Source organism: Pleurodeles waltl, chromosome 12, assembly GCF_031143425.1.
Source record: "Pleurodeles waltl isolate 20211129_DDA chromosome 12, aPleWal1.hap1.20221129, whole genome shotgun sequence".
Classification (NCBI taxonomy): Eukaryota; Metazoa; Chordata; class Amphibia; order Caudata; family Salamandridae; genus Pleurodeles; species Pleurodeles waltl.
The window spans coordinates 487392712-487412147 of NC_090451.1; the positions used below are offsets into that span (position 1 = coordinate 487392712).

General features: G+C 43.5%; 1 protein-coding gene across 2 annotated transcripts in view; it reads right to left on the bottom strand.

Moving 5' to 3' along the window:
• Window positions 1-350: 350 nt before the first annotated feature.
• TK2 (thymidine kinase 2) overlaps window positions 351-19436 on the bottom strand; it is a 215630-nt gene continuing 196544 nt past the window's right edge. For both annotated transcript variants that reach the window (XM_069217175.1, XM_069217177.1), the window contains 2 exons: window positions 4150-4230; window positions 351-2534 (listed from right to left, as the gene is read on the bottom strand). In XM_069217175.1, the coding sequence (XP_069073276.1) occupies window positions 2436-2534; window positions 4150-4230 (180 nt within the window). In that variant the 3' untranslated portion in view covers window positions 351-2435. The remainder of the gene's footprint in view (window positions 2535-4149; window positions 4231-19436) is intronic.

The window sequence follows — 19436 nt, forward strand, 5'->3', positions numbered from 1 at the left end:
AACAGTAACATAATAATGTACGTGCATCCGTTTTCCTGAGGATACAAAATAAGGAAGGGCTCTGCATTTATAGATACAATCTCTTTACCAAATTGCCTTAAATGAGGCACATGATAGTAAGTTAAATAAAAACACATAAATACATCCCAACATTAATGCTGAAGACTCAAATTCAAGGATGTCCTCGCCCTCTTAAGCTTCCAGAATGGATTTGGTAAGTGCTTAGGATCTCTGCCTGTATCTAGCTTAAAAGTACATTGACCACGTGCAAAGAACCTTGAATTTCAGATAAGGTAATTGTGCAGTGTAAACGTAAACAAGATGATGATTATAAAAAAATAAATAAGCCATTAAATTAACATCTTTACTAAAATGCAGAGGCCCAAAGACAACAAGTAATTTTCCCATGGTGAAACACAAAAATACCCACAGCATAATATCAGGAACACAGACATGATTCACATCTTATTTCTTGAGCGGCAACTGATTCAACTGTGCTGTTGCTAGTTAAGTTTAGAAAGGTGTGCACAGTGCCAAAAAATCACTTTAACCAAAAAACAGACAAAGCTAATAATCAGTCCATGTAACATAATAGCAAAGGATGGAAGGTTCCCCTACTTTGAATAATTGGGCTCTCCAAAGTAAGATGTTAATCAACTCAATCCTCCTGATTTTAAAATCAAGGTCGCTGCTGCAAATAAAACCATGATTTCGACCTCTTAAAAATGTACATAAAGTATACTGTCCAAAAAAATAAATTGCATGCAAGGGGTAAAAACATTAGAAACATGTCATCAACATTTCATATTTATGGACCGAGAGAACATATTGGACCTATGAAACAATTGCTATATATATTTTTTTTTTTAAACTATCCCCACTCTTTATAGTTCCTGCATGTAATATCAATAATTCTACAACATGAAGACGCAAAATACATAAACGCCAGAAATATTTAACATAAATAAAACCAACTCACACATAAGATACCAGAACAAAAGGCAAATATTAAAATTGTAGACTGTGTGGTACCTCACAACAGTACATTTATTACACTTTACGTTATCCCCTAAGATTGGTCCAAATACAAAGTAGAGCATGTCCATGGAATTCTATATCTTTCGAACTTGACCAGACTAGGTTCTCACCCAAGCCCACCTACTGAGCACTTATGCAACCGTCTCACTTTGGTCAAAAACTGAAAATGCTGTAGTCTGCTTGACAAGGATTTTGAGAATGTAACAATGAACCTGGAAACAGACAAGAAGCTTGAGAGTTCCCCTGAAGGCTCCCTGTAATAATGCATAGACACTAACACTCCAATCCAAACCACGCTAACAAGACTGCTCACATTCTGTAGGAGATTTCCTATGTGTTGAAATCCCTGGCTCATTTAAAGCCTCAAGACCATTTCCCCATCAACTGTTCACTTGCATGCATCTACAAAAAAGGAAACCAAACTAACATTAAATTCTGCAGGAAATGCACTTCAACCACAATTACACCTGCCATAACAAATATCACCTGTATTATTTATTTATTCAAATTAAAGGGTCATCAACTTAAATGTTTCCAGTTAATTTCAAATATTACCCACCATGATTTGAATTCAACACTTAATCTGAAATGAATGCCAATGGCTTAATTGCATCCCTATCTAAATTAAGTTTATTCAACACAAATGTGTGTCTCAAACACTCTTCAAACCAAAGACTGATGTATCCATGGCTGGTTCTGCCTTCATCGCAGAAACCAGGCACACTGGAACAGGAGCTGTATCATGTGAGGTACTCTTGCTCATAGGAAACCTACATTTCCTATCAATAGAAACACACATCACAGTATAATGTAAGCCATGCTGAAGCCCCTTCATGAATGGAGGGAGCACCAATGTTACCAGTGTCTCTTCACAAGAGCAGCAGAAGATCAATAACTCATCTAATTGAACTAAATTATGTTTCTGTGAGCTATCGGAAAAGACAGACAAACCTATCTGAAAAGAAATGCCACCACTATTCCCAGCCATGTTGTGTTGAGCTGTGTTCTATGTCACTTTTCAGATAAATTACAATATTTCTTTTTAGATGCATTTTGGGAAAGTAGGTTAGTTGCCTTAAATATCCAGAATCCATATGGCTGAAATCCACTGGTAATACAGCAATTGAACCAGGGATCTCAATTGACCTCTGTTATGCAAGTATTTTTCCTTACTTATTCCAATAATGCAGCAGTGCCTGCTTTGAAAGAATATTCCCATTGGCTTGATATTTTTTCTTCAGTTGAACATCCTATGTGCCTTCTGAACGGATTCCCTCCTAAAGAAGATTTTAGTGTGGTATCCATTAAATTGATGCAGTCTATCCACGAAGCACATAATCGGTTTAGGTATTAGAAACTATTGTCTGTTAGCCACACCACTTTCTCTTGCCCTCATTTTACAAACATCGTTGGATATTGTCTGGGGTTAATATGCAATCCCGGTGCTCTTCATATTGCCGGATCATGTTCTGGAGGTCATCATCAGCATTAATCACCTGTCAAAATAAGAGAATAAATATTACAACAAGAATCTGACTGAGCTCAATTTAGAGTTTCATCAGTGGACATGCTGTAATAAGAGTAGCAGATTTAAGGGCTGTTTGAGGACACAAGTATATCAACCACGGTCATGAAGAAACGTTAGTAGGAGGAATAAGGGGGATTGCATGGCTTTTCCTTAAATGGGATGAAATGGAAAACCTTAGCTCCACTGGCCCACAAAGGACATACATTTGGTTTTGCAAATGTTACTTTATGTTGTTGTATTCTGCTTCATGATCTATTCATTTGATGGAGAAAAACGAGGATGCAAAATATGTTTGAGTGATGGTGGCTTTTATTACCTTAGCATCAACACAGTTCATGGATTCTTGAGCAATCTTGTTATTACTGGACCATTGTACAATGCCCTCACTCAATCTAATGTTCCTACAAAAGTAGCTGTAAGATTACGTGGGACTTCCGTGTTCCCCATTAACATGAAGTATGAACGGCTCCATCAGTAAAGACGCATCATCAGTACATGAGTTTGCTTAGCACCCATATGAGTGTACCAACACCTTTATTAGAGTTCTTATGGGGAATATTAACCAGGAGTTGCAATATATCCTTGATAACTTCATCAAAACCTGCGATGGATTGCACTTTTTTAATTCCTGTCTGTGATAGCCTCTCTAGAGGTGCAGAAGGTGTTACTCTTACACGTCCTTCCAAAAGTATAACAAGGAGTCGACAACTAGGGAACTTGAAGGTTGTGTTCAGAAAGATCACAAATGCATACCTCTACTTTTTGTTTTGGGTTACCATTGAGATATGTCATGCTAACATGCACCAGACAGATGGAGGGGGAATTCACAAGCACATGTCCTACTCCAACATCTTCCAGCCCTTTCCTTAGCTTAGGGAACATCAGAGTGTGTTTTCCACAACCTAAACAGGAAGGGATCAGGACATTCCCATTTGCAACCTGTGCATGCAAGGCAACATACTGCAGTAGCGGCACTTAACAAATCTACATCTTCATAAAGCGTTTTCCACAACTGACGTTTTCTAAATTTCCCCCCACCCCATGTTTTCAACTTGTAAACATCAAGAGGTTGGAATTGCTGGACTTCAACGAGAGAAAACTGCGAGTGTAAAGTAATAACTGCATTACTCAAATCTTCAGTCCTTGAGCAAACTGCTGTTTATATTGGGATCAGATTTTAGTATTGAGCTCAACCTATGTGTGTGGATACATTGCAAATACAGGGCGATCCAGAACAAGCTGAGACATATCAACGCCAATAGAGATTTTAAAAAGCATACAAAGCAACCATTTCGAAAACTAGCTAAATTATATAATTAAGGAGACAACACACTTAAATAAGAAAAAACTATTTACAGATAGGTATTCATTGACTTCATATTTAGGCTGCATATCAACGGAAAATTATTTACATCTAGGTTTCTGTAAATAAACGTAGACAGTTTCATTTCAAATAGGTTATCTTCATTATGGTATGGAACAAAGTGTAATGGATTGCCTTTCAATAAATATAGACATGTCCTGGTACTTGCTAGCAGAATTGAATGAGAATAAAATATAAAAGAGTCAAAAACTTTACTTACTAGTACTGGCGCAGGCACTGTGAAACGGGTTCGTTTAATAAGCCATTCTTCATGAAGATTATGAATAGCTTCTAAATAGTCCTATTAAGAAAAAACACCAGACAAGGAAATAAAAAAAAGTGAATATAGATGTATATGATTAGAAAAAATAGAACATGTATGCCAAACAACATTTATCTAAGCAAATGTTTGGACCTCTTTTTTACACAATTAGATCTTTCATCTGTTATCCTGGCTCTGAACTTCTTAAGTTATACCTACAATGAAAACAAGGAAATACTGTGCATTGTAGCCCCCTTCGGTGCGCATATCAGCCAATGGCTGGCACATGCACACCCTCCCCATTGCAGGTACTGGACACCGGACGACTCTAGGGAGTGTCAGAAGCGGGCTCCACGGTTCTTTGCACCAGAGGGTTTCCCTTTATTCCCGAGCAGCCTGAACTATTTTTTTTTTAACATGAAATGACGATCAGAGTGCAATAAAAGAGTGAAAGTAAAAATAAACTGAAGGGCTTGCTTCACTTTCACTGATCAGCGATAGAGGGCTATTTCATACCCCCCTCACTAAGTACTGATTCTTATGGGAGAGGTATCACTGGAAAGGGGAGAATCTCCCATTTCCAATGGAACCTCTGCCCAGTGGATCCCTGCTTAGGGATCAGCACAGGAGGGCGATCCCCAAGTAGAGATCCACCCACTAGGCACCAGTAAAAAGAGGAGGGCCCCTTCGGTAAGGGCTTGTGCTCCTATCAATTTCCTTTTTTTATAGAAGTCTTTCTATAAAATTGACCCCGATCTGCGCTCCCTACTCCCCCCCTGGGTGGCAGATACCCCACTAGGCACCAGGGATTTTTTTTTTTAATAAGAACAGAGGGGTAGGAGCTGTCCAGAATGGGCATGTCCATGCCCACACATGTAAATAAGGGTGAACAGTCTTTCTGCCCACTTGGGGACAGATGGAGGGCAACTGCCCTCAATCTTGCCCCTGCCCCCCCCCCCCAGAAGAGGAAGCCCACTAGGCAGCTAGGATTTAAAAAAATATATATATAGGGATGTGGGCTGCCCGCATGGGCATGGCCATGCACCCAACCCAACTAAAGGGGCAAGTCTTTCTGCCCCCGGGGCGGTTAGAATGAGATAATTATCCACGATCTGCCCTCCCTGGGGGGTGGAAAGCCCACTGTATGGCAGCAATATATATTTTTAATACAATAATGGGGTGGATCTTTCCCATTTTAACATCAGGCCCCACCCACCCACTTTTCTGTGATAGGAACTTTTGGAATACGTAGGATTCAACAGAATTCCTACCACCCAGCATTGCTCACTTGTGCCGATAAAACACAGTGCCCCTTGTGTGGTTGCCATAGTGACAACCTCAGGAATTATTCAAACTGAGGTCAATGGGAGACCCAATGCATGGGTCCCATTGACCTTGATTGATCCGTTCCTGTTGAAGGGACTAAGCCCAGCCACACAAGTGGAGCATCATCTTTAATTAGCACAAGTGGGGTACGGCTGGGTGGTAGGGATTTTGTGGATTCCGTGGGTTTCAGATGTTTCCACTACAGAAATGTAAGGAAAATACGTGGTTTCAGCTAAACTTTGAAGTTTGCAGGACATTTTGGGTGCAAAAAAACCTCATGGAATCCAAGCAAGTCGCCCTATTCTGGATTCCCCTCGGTGTCTAGTTTTCATAAATGTGCAGGTTTGCTAAGTTTTCCCAAGGTGCCAGCTGAGCTAGAGCCCAAAATCCACAGGTCCCTACTTTCAAAAAATGGATCACTTTTGATTGGAAAAATGTGATGTGCCCATGTTGCGTTTTGAGCCATTTCCTGTTGCAGGCACTAGGCTTACCCTGAAAAGTGAGGTACAATGTTTATCTGAAGACTTAGGAGAAAACTGGGTGGAAGGAATATTGTGGCTTCCTGCAGATTCCAGAACTTTCTATCGCAGAAATGTGAGGAAAATATGTTTTTTAGTCAAAGTTTGAGTTTAACAAGGGATGCTGAGTAAAAAACCCTGGTGAGGGCCACTCAAGTAATGCCATCCTGGACTCCACTAGGTGTCTAGTTTAAAAAAATGTACAGCTTTGCTAGGATTCCCTAGGTGCCAGCTGAACTAGAGCCCAAAGCTATCTAGTTTGCAAACAACTGTTCATTTTTTAGTTGAAAAATGTAAAGTGCCCCTGTTGCGTTTTGGGCCATTTTCTGTCACGAGCACTAGGCCTTCCCACACAAGTGAAGTACCATTTTTGTCAGAAGACATGTGGGAGCATAAAATAGTAGGATATCTGTTATTATCAATTGGATTTAGCTTGCATGTATGTGTTAAAAATGTAAGCCAGTGTGTAAGAAGGGATTTTGAAAAATACTCTCTAAATCATATGCTTCAACGGGTACCCACAAATTCTGAGATCTAGAAATAACCACTGCTTCTAAATTCCATATCTTGTGCCCTTTTCAGAAATACATAGGTTATCTTGATACCTATTATTCACTTTATATATTTCCTCATATGAATTGGTCTATACTCAGTACACAATGAAAAAACACTGTATGGCGCAGCTCAGTTGTTGACTCTGGGTACCTCGGGTTCTTGGAGAACCTACAAGCCCTATATATCTGCACAACCAGAAGGGTCTAGCGAACACAACAGTGCACTGCTTTTCTAAATCAGCCATTGTGACAAAAAGGTACAGATGAAAACTTTGTTTCAAATGATTTTTCCTACTCGTTTCAATATTTCTTTATTTCAACACTTAATTTCTTTAAGAAAACCTTGAGGGATCTACACATAAGACTCCTTGCTGAAATCGGAATTTTTTTCACTTTACAGAAATATATTGCTGGATAACTCATGGGTTTCACACTGGTTTCCACTACAAACTGGTAGTAGGTTGAAAGCACAAAAAAAATAACAAAAAGGGGTTACCTTTTTGAGAAATGTCAAACTTTGGTAAAACCAAAAAAAACAAAAATTTGATTCAGCTCTTCATGTTCCTATGAGCTGGGAAGGTCGTGACTTCAGCACCACAAACCGTTCATTGATACAATTTTTATGGAAAAAACACACACTTCTATCCAGAGCACTTTTTTCCTGTTTTTCCCCAAAAGGCTCAAACATTTGCTATCCTTTGGCTATTTTTTCCTGTCCCCTCAAGGGACACCACAAACTCTGGTTACCTTTAGTATCCCCAGGATGTTCAGAAAAAAGGACATACATTTGCCGTGGGTACTTTATATGGACAAAAGCTCTGAAGGCCTAAACATGGACTACTCCAAATAGCCAAAAAAGGGCTTGGCACTGAGGAAGAAAAGGCCCAGTAGCTAAGCGGTACATGAAAGGTAGTAACAATTGTAAGCAATACACTGAACACAAATTGTAAAAAAAAAATATTTAAAAAGTGATAGGTTCTGATTATTAGATCCAATTCATTAAGTATTCATTGCATCATCAGATTTTATAATATTTTTGCATAACCGACTGTGCATGTAATACAGGCTTTCCAGCTTGGCGTGCCCTAATTTTTAATTCTTAGCCTCGGTGATTCCATTCCACTAAATGCCGAACTCCTGAATCCCCATGCTTCTGAGGATAGCTTTGGCTACTGCAGTCCTTGCACCAGCATCCCCTTTGCTTCTGATGGTCTCAAGCTCATGGTGGTCTGCCTTTCTGTCGAGCTACACTGATGTGTCACTGTTCCAAACGTTTTCCACTGGTATGAATGGCCTCTGTGAACAGTCATGCTCAGCTGTAGCTTAATGAGCCGCTGCTTCTACCTGTCGGCCTGCTTCAGTCTTCCTCGCTATCTACGACTCTTACCAGGCAAGAAGTGTTGTGTTAGTAGAGTAGTTGGGAATCTCACTCGCTATCTTCTCCAGTGGAGGTTCTGCTGCTGCGCTGAGGCAGAGCGGCATCCAGCATTGCTAAGGAAAGGAAACAAGTACCTCCCACCTGTAATTTATACTTACAACCGCCTTGAGGTCCAACACTGCTTTTGTGAAGAAGTCTGCTTAATGTCACTCTCTATGCATTTATGTCCGGACAACTTGGCAAATATACTAGTGGTGTTGAGTACTTGGCACCATATACCCAGCATTTATATTGGAATTCTGTTTCACCATCCAGCGGTCAGGTTTAATCTGGCCACCCTCGCCCACCCCTGGAGGACACCCATGGATGGGGGGACCCATCCCAGGTAAGTAAGGGTAAGTTTGGGTAAGTATTTTTTAAAGTTTTTTTAAAGTGGCATGGGGGGGCTAATTTGGGCCCCCCTACATGCCACTATGCCCAATGACCATGCCCAGGCTGGGCATGGCCATTGGGCAAGGGGGGCAAGACTCCTGTCTTTGCTAAGACAGGAGTCATGTCAATGGGGGTTGTGCGTCACAAAAAATGGTGCATTATTTTTGCCACAGACCTGACGTGCACCATTTTTTGACGCACAACCCCCACTGTCCCCTACGACGGAGCTGCCTGGTGTGCGTCATTTTTTTTTTTACTCAGACCAGTCCGCAGCGCCGGCTAACGTCATTCCTTAAATAAGGCACCCGCATTGCGCGTTGGAATGGCGTTAGCCTGGCGGTAAAAAAAATTACGCACAACTTTGTTGGCGCAGTTGTGCGTCAAAAAGTATAAATATGGACCTGCATGTTTTGTGTATATATATATATATATATAAAAAACAACCTACTTTTAGTGCAAAAAAAAAATACGTATTTTAGGAGGAGGTTTCAAAATTCTTCAGAGTTAATCCTGAAGGCTCTACGCCTCTTTATATCATCAGATGGTGTAAATTTAATCTCCATTCGGAATCTTCATCAAGTTTCAAAACATATGCCTGACACGATATGTTTTCGAGGAAGTATTACAAAGAGATCTCTTCTTGGAGCTCTTTTTATGAGGAAGAATTGATTTTCATTTACTATCTATTAGCGTTTCCTCGCCGTAGAAAACATTCTAGCATAACAGTCTGTCTTTTAACAAAACAACGCGCTAGAAGCAAACATTTAACAGACGCACCTTCTGAGACGGAAGAGAATGAATAAAGTGCATATCGCCCCCATCTTAATGGAACTCCACTGCCACCCCAGCCTTTAAAAAATCAGCTTCATCATCCACAACGTCATTACACATAGCACCCCCACCTACCTGGCTGACAAGCTACAATCTCTAGTGGTTCTTGGCATCGCTGCAGCTATCATATCAACACACTAGAGGCAAATTAGTGCAAAAAAAGGAAAGGGGGACAAGACAAAACGCCTTCTCCATCTATACATCGAGGATGTGACAACTTCCCCATAGCCTTCAGGGTGCCCATTGGCGCTCTATTATAGGAAAACACTTCTTAAAACACATCATCATGTTGCGGTATCAGCCCACATGGTGACTTGATCTTGGCTTTTGATCTTGGACCAGTGCCTACTTAGAGCGGTGGTTGCACGTGGGGTGCATCAGCACTCATTTTTGGACACCGGTACCTATTGTTCCTCATTAGATTTTGACCCAAGTGAGTGGAAAACATACAAGAGGAAAGTAGGAAGAAGAAACAAACAGAAAACAAAATGGAGACTGCAAGAACCTATGCAGTGAGATAAATAGGCAGAGTGTATGAAGCTGGACTAGGGGTATGAGCTGGAAATCAAGACTACACAGCTGTAGTAATTGGACACACAAACATACAATAGAGCCGGTCACGTGCTTGGAGCAAAACCCTGGGCCCCAGTACTAGTTCTTTTACAAATTAAGCACTGCCTTTGACCCTGGATAGATTGGAGCTGCCTTTTGCTTAGGTTTGTGCTATACAAATACATGCATACACTGCCCTGCACATTCTGTTGGGGTGCATACCTGTTGTTCAAAGCCTGCAAATACAGAATACCTGTCACTCCCATTATGTGCCAGGGAATTCCTATTGCACAGGTACAAAGTAACACACAAGACAACGAACACATCGCATGTCCAGGTGATTTGCCTGCCCACCTACACATACCTTCTTTATATAGACATAAATCTGTAAACAAGTGTTAACACCAGCTGTCATTACCCACTTTAAAGTCAAATAAAGGGAGGGATTAGTTTGAAGAAAGTCAATAGTTACAAGTAGAAGCTGACTGGAACCCTCATTTCTGTCCCCTTTTCCCCTCAACGGCTGGGAAAGCTGCTTTCCTGGCCCTTTTCCACATTCTTATATGTACACAATGATTGCTGGAAAGTGATAAAGAGTAATGTTCTACCATATCCTCATGCGCAGCATACATACTGCAGTGACAATTGTCATAATTAGTGGGGTTTTGCCACATACACTCCAATTGGCCCACCTAAACTACTATAGTAGGAGAAGATGGGTGTGAGGATCCAGGTGTATTATATGGTATGGCTGTGCGGCCTTACCATGGAATATACTCACAAAAATTGTCTTGGTTCCAGTAAGGCTTCTTTGACAACCTTAAGCTCAACCCTTGGTAGCTATGGCTGTGAGCAGCAAGGCTTGAACAAAGGAACTAGTGTAAAGCATTTAACAGTACCAAACAATGAAACAAGAAATCCACGCAACACAAAAGAAACACAACAACAATTTAAAACATTAATTGGCTAAGCTAATAGGTCTCGCCTATGCAAGAGTTATTGGCTTTGCCAATCTGTTTTAGCTATGTTGTAAATCAGCGTGGCTGCTGTTTAGGATGGCTAACCATTAGTGGTGTAGAGGAGAGTGGTGCGAAATGCTGTAGAGTGGAATAGCAAAGAGTGGAGTAAAGTGTTGTACAGTGGAGTGTCAGAGAGTGTTGTGTACTGCAGTGGCATAGTGTGGAGTCGCGTAGAGTTGCATACACCAGAGTGGCATAGAGTGCAATGTTGAGTGCACTGACAGTATTGCAGAGAGTAGTGGTGTGGTGTGGTGTGGAGTGCAGTAGCACTGAATTCAGTGGCGTACAATGTAAAATCAAAGAATGCAGTGGCGTAGATTAGAGTGGTGCATAATCGAGCGCAGAGCTGTGGAGTGACGCAGAGTGGATCGGCATAGAATGCAGTGGTGTAGGGTGCAGTGGCGCAGAGTAGAGTGGTATCTAGTGTTGCAGAGTAGAGTGATACAGAGGGCAGTGGTGCAGAGAAGAGTCAAGTGGCACAGAGTGCAGTGGAGTGGTACAGGGTAGAGTAGCATAAAGAAGTGCAGAGTAGAGTACAGTGCCATAGAGTGCAGTGGCATACAGTGGAGTAGTTTAGATAGGAGTAGTGCAGAATAGAGTGTTGGAGAGTTAAGTGGCAGATGGTGCAGTGTTGCAGAGTAGTGTCAGAGTGCAGTGGTGTAGAGTAGAGTGGTGTGGAGAGCAGTGGTGTAGAGTGCAGTGATGCAGAGTAGAGTGCAGTGGAGTACAGTACAGTGACAATGTAGTTGTGTACAGTGCATTGGCATAGAGTGCAATGGTTAAGAGTAGTGTGGTGTAAAGTGCAGTGGCATAGAGTGGAATGGGGCAGATTGCAGTAGAGTGGTAGAGAATGCAGTGGTATAGAGTACATTGTTTCAGAGTAGAGTGAAGTGACATACAGTGGAGTGGTGCAGGGTAGAGTGACAGTGTAATGGTTTAGAGTAAAGTGGTGCAGAGTGTTGATTAGAGTGGCGTACAGTGGACTGGCATAGAGTGCAGGGGTATAGAGTTGAATGTTACAAGGTAAAGTGTACTGGCATAGAGTACAGTGGCGTAGAATGGAGTTAGGCAGAGTAGAATGGTGTGGCATAGACAGAGTAGTGTAGAGTTCAGTGGGGTTGAGTAGAGTGGTGAAGAGTGCACTGGCATGGAGTAGAGTGGTACATGGTAGTGTAGAGAGGTGTAGTGTGAAGTGGCATAGAGTGGAGTGGTGAAGAGTGCAGTGACGTGGACTGGTGTAAAATGGAGTGGTGCAGAGTAGAGTGGAGTGGCGTAGAGTGGAGTAATCATGATGCGGTAGCACACTGCCATTTAAGACAACACATTTTCAACTGAAATGACCATTACATTTGCACAGACATACCAGTGGCGTAACAAAGGCCCCTGCGGTACGGGGGCCCGAGCTCCGGGGGGCCCCCTCAGCACAGTACCCGGGCCTGAGATCTGAGTAGGTCCAGAGGTGGGGAATCTCTATGTACTTTGCAGGGGGAGGGCCCTCAAGTTTCATTATGCCTCTGAGACAAACAGTTTTATTAATAAATCTATACAGTGCAGAGACGAAAATGTCATCACGTAGTGTAATGATTTATTTAGATCAATTAAAGTATTTGCTTCCAGCACACTTCATAAATAACAAAGATAAAAAGATGAAAATGTGCTCACTTTGTGTTGCTGATTCCAATATATACAGAAATATTTGCACAGTTTATTTAAATGTTGTTGTGCTAGAAGAACAAGTTACTTACCTTTGGTAATGCTTTTTCTGGTGGATACAGTAGCTACCTGTGGATTCCTCACCTAATGAATTCTCCCAATGCACCAGCATTCGACGGAAACCTTCTTCCCAGCTCTTCACGTCGACGAGGATGTCACAATTGCATGGCTCTGCACGCAACTCCGTATGACGTCATCATGGCAATAAGAGGTCCTTACCGGTGTCCTGATGTCAGTTTCACCCTTTCTTATGTGCCTTTGAGACGAACAGGTGAAAACAGACCTCACAAAAACAACATATATATTGCAATCCAAATAAAATATACACACGATATTTATTTATATAACAATACCTAAAAACGTATATGCAAACTAGTAAAAGAAGTCTTGGTATGACCAGGCAGGCAACGGGGAGGCGCGTGGGACTGTGAGGAATCCACAGGTAGCTACTGTATCCACCAGAAAAAGCGTTACCGAAGGTAAGTAACTTGTTCTGATGGATACAACTATCTGTGGATTCCTCACCTTATGAATAGATTCCCAAAGTAGTACAGCACTCAGAGGTGGGTGCCTGACTGGTCACAACAGGAAATCCGGCAACACAGAACGTGCAAAATGGCCGTCACTCCTAACTTCGGAATCCAAGCAATAATGCTTCACGATAGAGTGGGTGGAAGCCCAAGCTGCTGCCATGCAAATATCCACCACTGGCACACCTCTAGCCAAATCCAAAGTGGCATACTTAGCCCTGATAGAATGGGCTCTAATACCCTCAGGAGGAACCTTTTTTGCTAGTGAATAACAGATCTTTATGCAAAGAATGACCCACCTGGATATGGTTCTCCTATGGACAGCTTTGCCTTCCATCTTGCCCACATATCCAACAAAGAGTTGGTCATCCACACAAAAGTCTTTTTTTTTTTCAATATAAAAACTCAGAGCTCTTCTCGGGTCTAGGCGGTGAAGTCTTTCTTCCTCCTTTGAAGGGTGAGGAGGAGGGTAGAAGGATGAAAGAGCAATAGACTGCCCCATATGGAAGGGAGTGACAACCTTAGGAAGAAAAGCAGCCCTGGTTCTCAACATCACCTTGTCAGCATAAAAGGATGTAAAGGGAGGCTTGACCCTAAGAGCCTTGAGCTCACTCACATGCCTAGCAGACTCGATAGCCATAAGTAAGACTGTTTTTAAGACTAACAGTCTCAATGAACAAGAATGTATAGGCCCAAACTGTGAACCCATTAAAGTTAAAACCAAATTCAAATCCCACTGAGGCAGGAAACTTATTAGTCAGACCTCTCAAGAACCTAATATAGGAGATTTAAACAAGGAAGGTTGATCAAAAAGGCACAGAAAGGCAGAGAGCGCCGATAAATAGCCTTTCACAGTCACAACTGCACAACCCTTCTGTGCTAAAGAAAGGACAAACTGCAGAACATCAGATAAATGGGCCTTTAATGGATAAATTTGCCTCTCTCCACACCAAGTAACAAATTTTTCCCATCTGTTGGCATAGACAGTCTTGGTGGAATGTCACCTGGAGGATGAAATAACATCTGCCACTTCTGGAGGGAGAGAAAAAGAATTCAGATTGCCCTGTTCAATCTCCAAGGATGTAGGTGCAGGCTCCGGAGGTGGGGGTGTAAAACCTGCCCCTACGGGAGGAGGTTTGCCCTGTGAGGGAGACGGAGGGCACAGTGAGAGTTGGAGAAGGTCTGTGCACCACACCCTTCTTGGCCAATCCAGAGCTATTAAAATTACTTGAGCCCGATCTTGGCGAATCTTCCTCAGAACCCGAGGAATCAAGGGTATGAGGGGAAACACATAAAGTAACTGGCTGCACCAAGACATCTGAAACACGTCCCCCAATGCTTCTTGCACCGGATACTGGAGAACGATGGGCAGTGTGCGTTCTCCTAAGTGTCAAACAGGTCTATCTGTGGAAAACCCCACATCCGGAAGATGTGAAGGACCAGGTCTGGATGGAGACACCACTTGTGATCGGCTGAGAAATGCCAACAGACTGTCTGCACGTACGTTGAGAATCCCGGCCAGATTGTTTGCTATGAAGCCAATCCAATGGTCCTGAGCCCAGGACCAGAGCCGCAGAGCCACTCTGCAGAGAAGGTACGACCCTACTCCTCCGTACCACATCAAGGTAGTGTTGTCCGTCAAGACCTTAACTGACTGACCGCAAAAGGGACGGGAGGAAGTCCTTGAGAGCCAGAAGTATCGCCAGCAATTCTAATGGATTGACGTGAAACATGAACCAATGACCTTTGATCTTCAGGTCCCCCACATGAGCTCCCCACCCTAGAGTGGAAGCATCCGTTATGACCGTGGCCACTGGAGGTGGTGTACAAAACGGCCTTCCTTGGGAAAGGTTGCCGTCCACAGCCCACCATCGTAGATCCATTGCAGCATCTCTGGAGATCGTTATCGACTCCTCGAGATCCCCTTTGTGTTGAAACCACTGCTTGCAGAGGCTCCACTGGAGAGCCCTCATGCGCCAACGTGCATGAGTGACAAACAGAATGCAAGAAGCGAACAGACCGAGCAGACGTAGGACCTTGAGGACTGGAACAACCGCTCCATTTTGAAACATTGGAATTAACGCCTCAATGTCCTGAATCTGCTGAGACGGAGGATAGACCTGAATCAATGTGGTATCCAGTTTTGCCCCTATGAAAAGAAGACGCTGAGAGGGCTCCAGGTGCGACTTGGGCAGGTTTACGGTAAAGGCCGGTTTGAACAACTGTGTTGTCATTTGCAGGTGATGCAGCACAAGTTCTGGGGACTTGGTTTTTAACAGCCAATCGTCCAGGTAAGGGAATACAGATACTCCCTTCCTTCTGAGGTCTGCTGCAACCACCACCATCACATTCATGAAGACTCAAGGTACGGAATTAAGACCAAAAGGAAGGACCGCAAACTGGTAGTGTTTCGACCCCACCACAAACCGGAGATACTTCCTGTGTGACTTGAGAATGGGGAGATGAAAATAAGCATTCTGCATGTCGACAGACACCATCCAAACCTCCTTGTTCAATGCCAGAAGCACCTGTGCTAGAGTTAGCATTTTGAATTTCTCCTGTTTGAGGAACCAATTCAAAAGCCTCAGGGCCAGGATAGACCTCAATCGACCATCCTTCTTAGGAATCAGGAAATATCTTGAATAGCAACCCTGACTCCTTTCCTTCTCTGGAACCAACTCCACTGCACCTTTTGATAAAAGGACTTGAATCTCCTGCTGCAGCAACAGGAGATGATGTTCTGCACAAAATAAAGGACAGGGAGGGATGGGAGGGGGGAAACTCCCAAAAAGGAAGGGCATAACCTTTCACCACAATACTTAGTACCCAAGAGTCTGATGTGACTAACTCCCACTCGTGGAGAAAATGAAATATCCTGCCCCCTACGGAGAGGCATGACTTAAGATATGGAAAACTAGGGCTGCTTCCCTTGTTGTGTTCCCCCAGGGGAAGAGGATGAGGCAGGATGCTGTTCGGTGGCTCCTCGTGTCCTAACCCTCCCCGCCCTCTAAAAGATCTATAGGGAGGGTTGGCAGGCTGTTGAGTGCTGGACTGAGGTCTCCCACGATAAGCAGATCCACGGCTAAACCCCCTAAATCTGCGAGAGGATCTGAAGGGAGTAGATGCAGAAGCCTGTAGCCCCAAAGATCTCGCCACGGCCCTGCTGTCCTTAAAACGCTCTAAAGCAGAGTCCGCCTTGGCCCCAAACAACTTTTTGCCATCAAATGGGAGGTCCAATAAAGTTGCCTGGACGTCAGTTGAAAACCCAGAAGACCTTAGCCACGCATGTCTCCTGGTGGCCACCGAAGTACCCATTGCCCTGGCAAAAAAACAAACTGTCAGGGCACTCGTGTATCAAAACTCAGTTTTAAGTAAATGTTTAATGGTCCATTCTATATATTACCCATTGCCCTGGCCTCTGAGTGTGCTGTATCCAGACCAGACTGGATGATCTATTTGGGCGTCTCTTGGGTGTCCAAAAGGAGCTCGTCAAACTGCCCCTGCATATCCTGAAGCAAGTTAGGTACCACAGCTCTAGCCGTGTCCATCAGGGCATGAACAAATCTACCCAGCACACAGGTAGCATTGACTGATTTTAGGGCCATACTACAAGAAGAGAAAGTCTTTTTAGATGCTTTCTCCATCCTCTTGGACTCCCTGTGCAATGGAGTAGCAGGGAAGGAACCAGGTGCAAAACAAGCAGAACAAGAAGCCTGGACCACCAAGCTCTCAGTAGTCAGATATTGGGATAAAAATCCTGGATCCCCAGGGGCAACCCTCTACCTCCTTGCTACAGTCCTGGATACAGCTGGCGACGTAACTGGCTTCCTCCAAATATCCAAAATAGGCTCAGTACGAGCATCATTGAAAGGGAGCAGGGGCTCCGCCGGAGTGGAGGAAGGAGGCAATACCACCGGTTAAAATGTTTGTTTTTACTTCCGAAAATGGCAATGGAAGCTCCAAAAAATCTGCAGCCTTCCTTATGACAGAGTGATAGGAAGCTGCCTCCTCCGTAAATTCACCTGGGGATGAAAGATCCCACTCAGGGGAGGTATCCTGTCCACTAGCTGAGCCCAGACCCTGAAACTCTCCCAGGGGCTCAGAAATCTCTCCTTCCTCCCATGATTGTTGCTGGTATTCTTGCTCTTCCAAGAGCCTCAATGCTCCCCTCCTTGACCTTAGCCTGACCTTCAACCTCGGCATCAACAGAGAGTTAGCTGACGTCGACGACACTGGCTTCAAGACAGATGGGCGTGGCAAACGAGAAGAAGGAGATACACTTCGTCCCGACCGGGACCCCTCCAGCACCGGAGTTTACTCCATTGGTGCCGTCGGCATCCTATGTGGCGACGTCATCGGCGCCGAACCAGCACCCTCAGCATGATAGAAAGGCACAAACAGAGCCGACTTGTATGGAGCCGGAAACCCAAGGAGAACGCTAATGGACCTGTGGGACCAGCAGGGGCCATAGCTTTATTAAAACTGCTTAACAAAGCATTCAGAAAAGCTCCTGGATATCGGGAAGGCAAGAAACCTCTGTTCTTCTTGCGGCGCTTGGGTCGGATCCAAAACCTGTGCCACCGACTCCTCAACCAACACAGGTAAAAAATGAGTTGGCGGACTCGCCAGGGACTTGACCACCTCGATGAGTGATGGCGCTGGAGAAGCCTGAAGACTCTGAGGTTGGGGAGTAACAGTAGGACTTACCTCCCATGTCGTGAGACGTCGTCTAGAGGGAGACAGAGATCAAGACCGATCTCTAGAAGAACGGCATCATAAAACATGTTTGCGCCGTTTCTTGTGTGACCTCGTCGACTTATGAAATAAAGAGTCCCTTGTCTTGGACCTCCAGTGACACTTGTGTCCTTTCTTTGCTTTTGCTAAGAAAAGCTTAGCTTCTCTTTCTTTTAACATCTTTGGATTCATCCTCTGGCAAGAAATGCACCCTTCCACATCGTGGTCCGAACTAAGACACCATAAACAGTCTTCATGAGGGTCCGTGACTGACATACGAACCCGCACTTACAACAAGGCTTAAAACCTGATTTCTTAGGTGGAGACATTGTAACAAGTACAATAAGACACCTTAGAAACAGTAGCTGTTAGAGAGCTAGGAGAAAACAGTTCGCGTCAAAGGCACGGAGAAAGGGAACTGACATCAGCACGCCTGCAAGGACCTCTTATTGCCACAATGACGTCAAACAGAATCGCGTGTAGAGCCGTGCAATTGTGACGTCCCTGTTGACGTGAAGAGCTGGGAAGAAAGTTTCAGTCGAATGCTGGGGCACTGGGAAAATTCATAAGGTGAGGAATCCACAGGTAGTTGTAGCCATCAGAAAAAAAACTCTTTCCTAACCCTAGTATACACAAGATTGGTGCATAAATCTTCTCATTTTGAAGTTAGAGAAAGAAAAGTACAAATGGTATCAGAAGACAGTGTCTGACATTTTACCTCAGTCTTTGAAAGCACAGCAAATCTGACGAGATAAGAACAAGATTTACCAGCTTGCTTACACTAAGGGAGCACTCGGAGGATACTGTAAATAAAGTTTGGGCAAGGGAAGGTACAAACCGAAGCTGGACAGCCTAAAACAAATAAAGCCAGCGAAAGGAAAGGAAGAAAATATGAGTTACAAGCCTCAAGGGCAATGGCAAGCAACTGGCAGAATACATTCCTAGTTCTGCATTCTGAATGTCTCTAGCAAACCAGACAGCTGCACTGTCTGGTAGGTTGTGACCTAAAGAACAAGTTACTTACCTTCGGTAACATCTTTTCTGGTGGATACACTAGCTACCTGTGGATTCCTCACCTAATGAATTTTCCCCATGCGCCAGCATCCAACTGAAATTTTCTTCTAGCTCTTCACTTCGATGATGACGTCACAATTGCCCGAGTCCCACGCGACGCCGTCTGACGTCATCGTCGGCGTGCAGAAGTCAGTTCCCACAATTTTTTATGTGTCTTTGAGGCGAACAGGTGAACATTGATACTACATATTTGACATGAACACATCAATCAAAACTTATATCCCATCATTTAATGCAACAAATAGAAAAAAAATACAGAGAAGAAATATATATCATACTGTATACAGTTCCACAATATATAAAAAAAATATATATATATATATATACATACACACACATATACATATATATACAAATAGCTACACATGTCTAAATAATTGCATCAGTATATACATATCAACAACATACAGATGCTCACCCAAGGAAATCTTGGTAAGACCAGCCAGGCAACGGGGAGGTGGGTGGGACCGTGAGGAATCCACATGTAGCTAGTGTATCCACCAGAAAAGGCGTTACCGAAGGTACGCAACTTGTTCTTTTGACGGATACAACTACCTGTGGATTCCTCACCTAATGAATAGAGT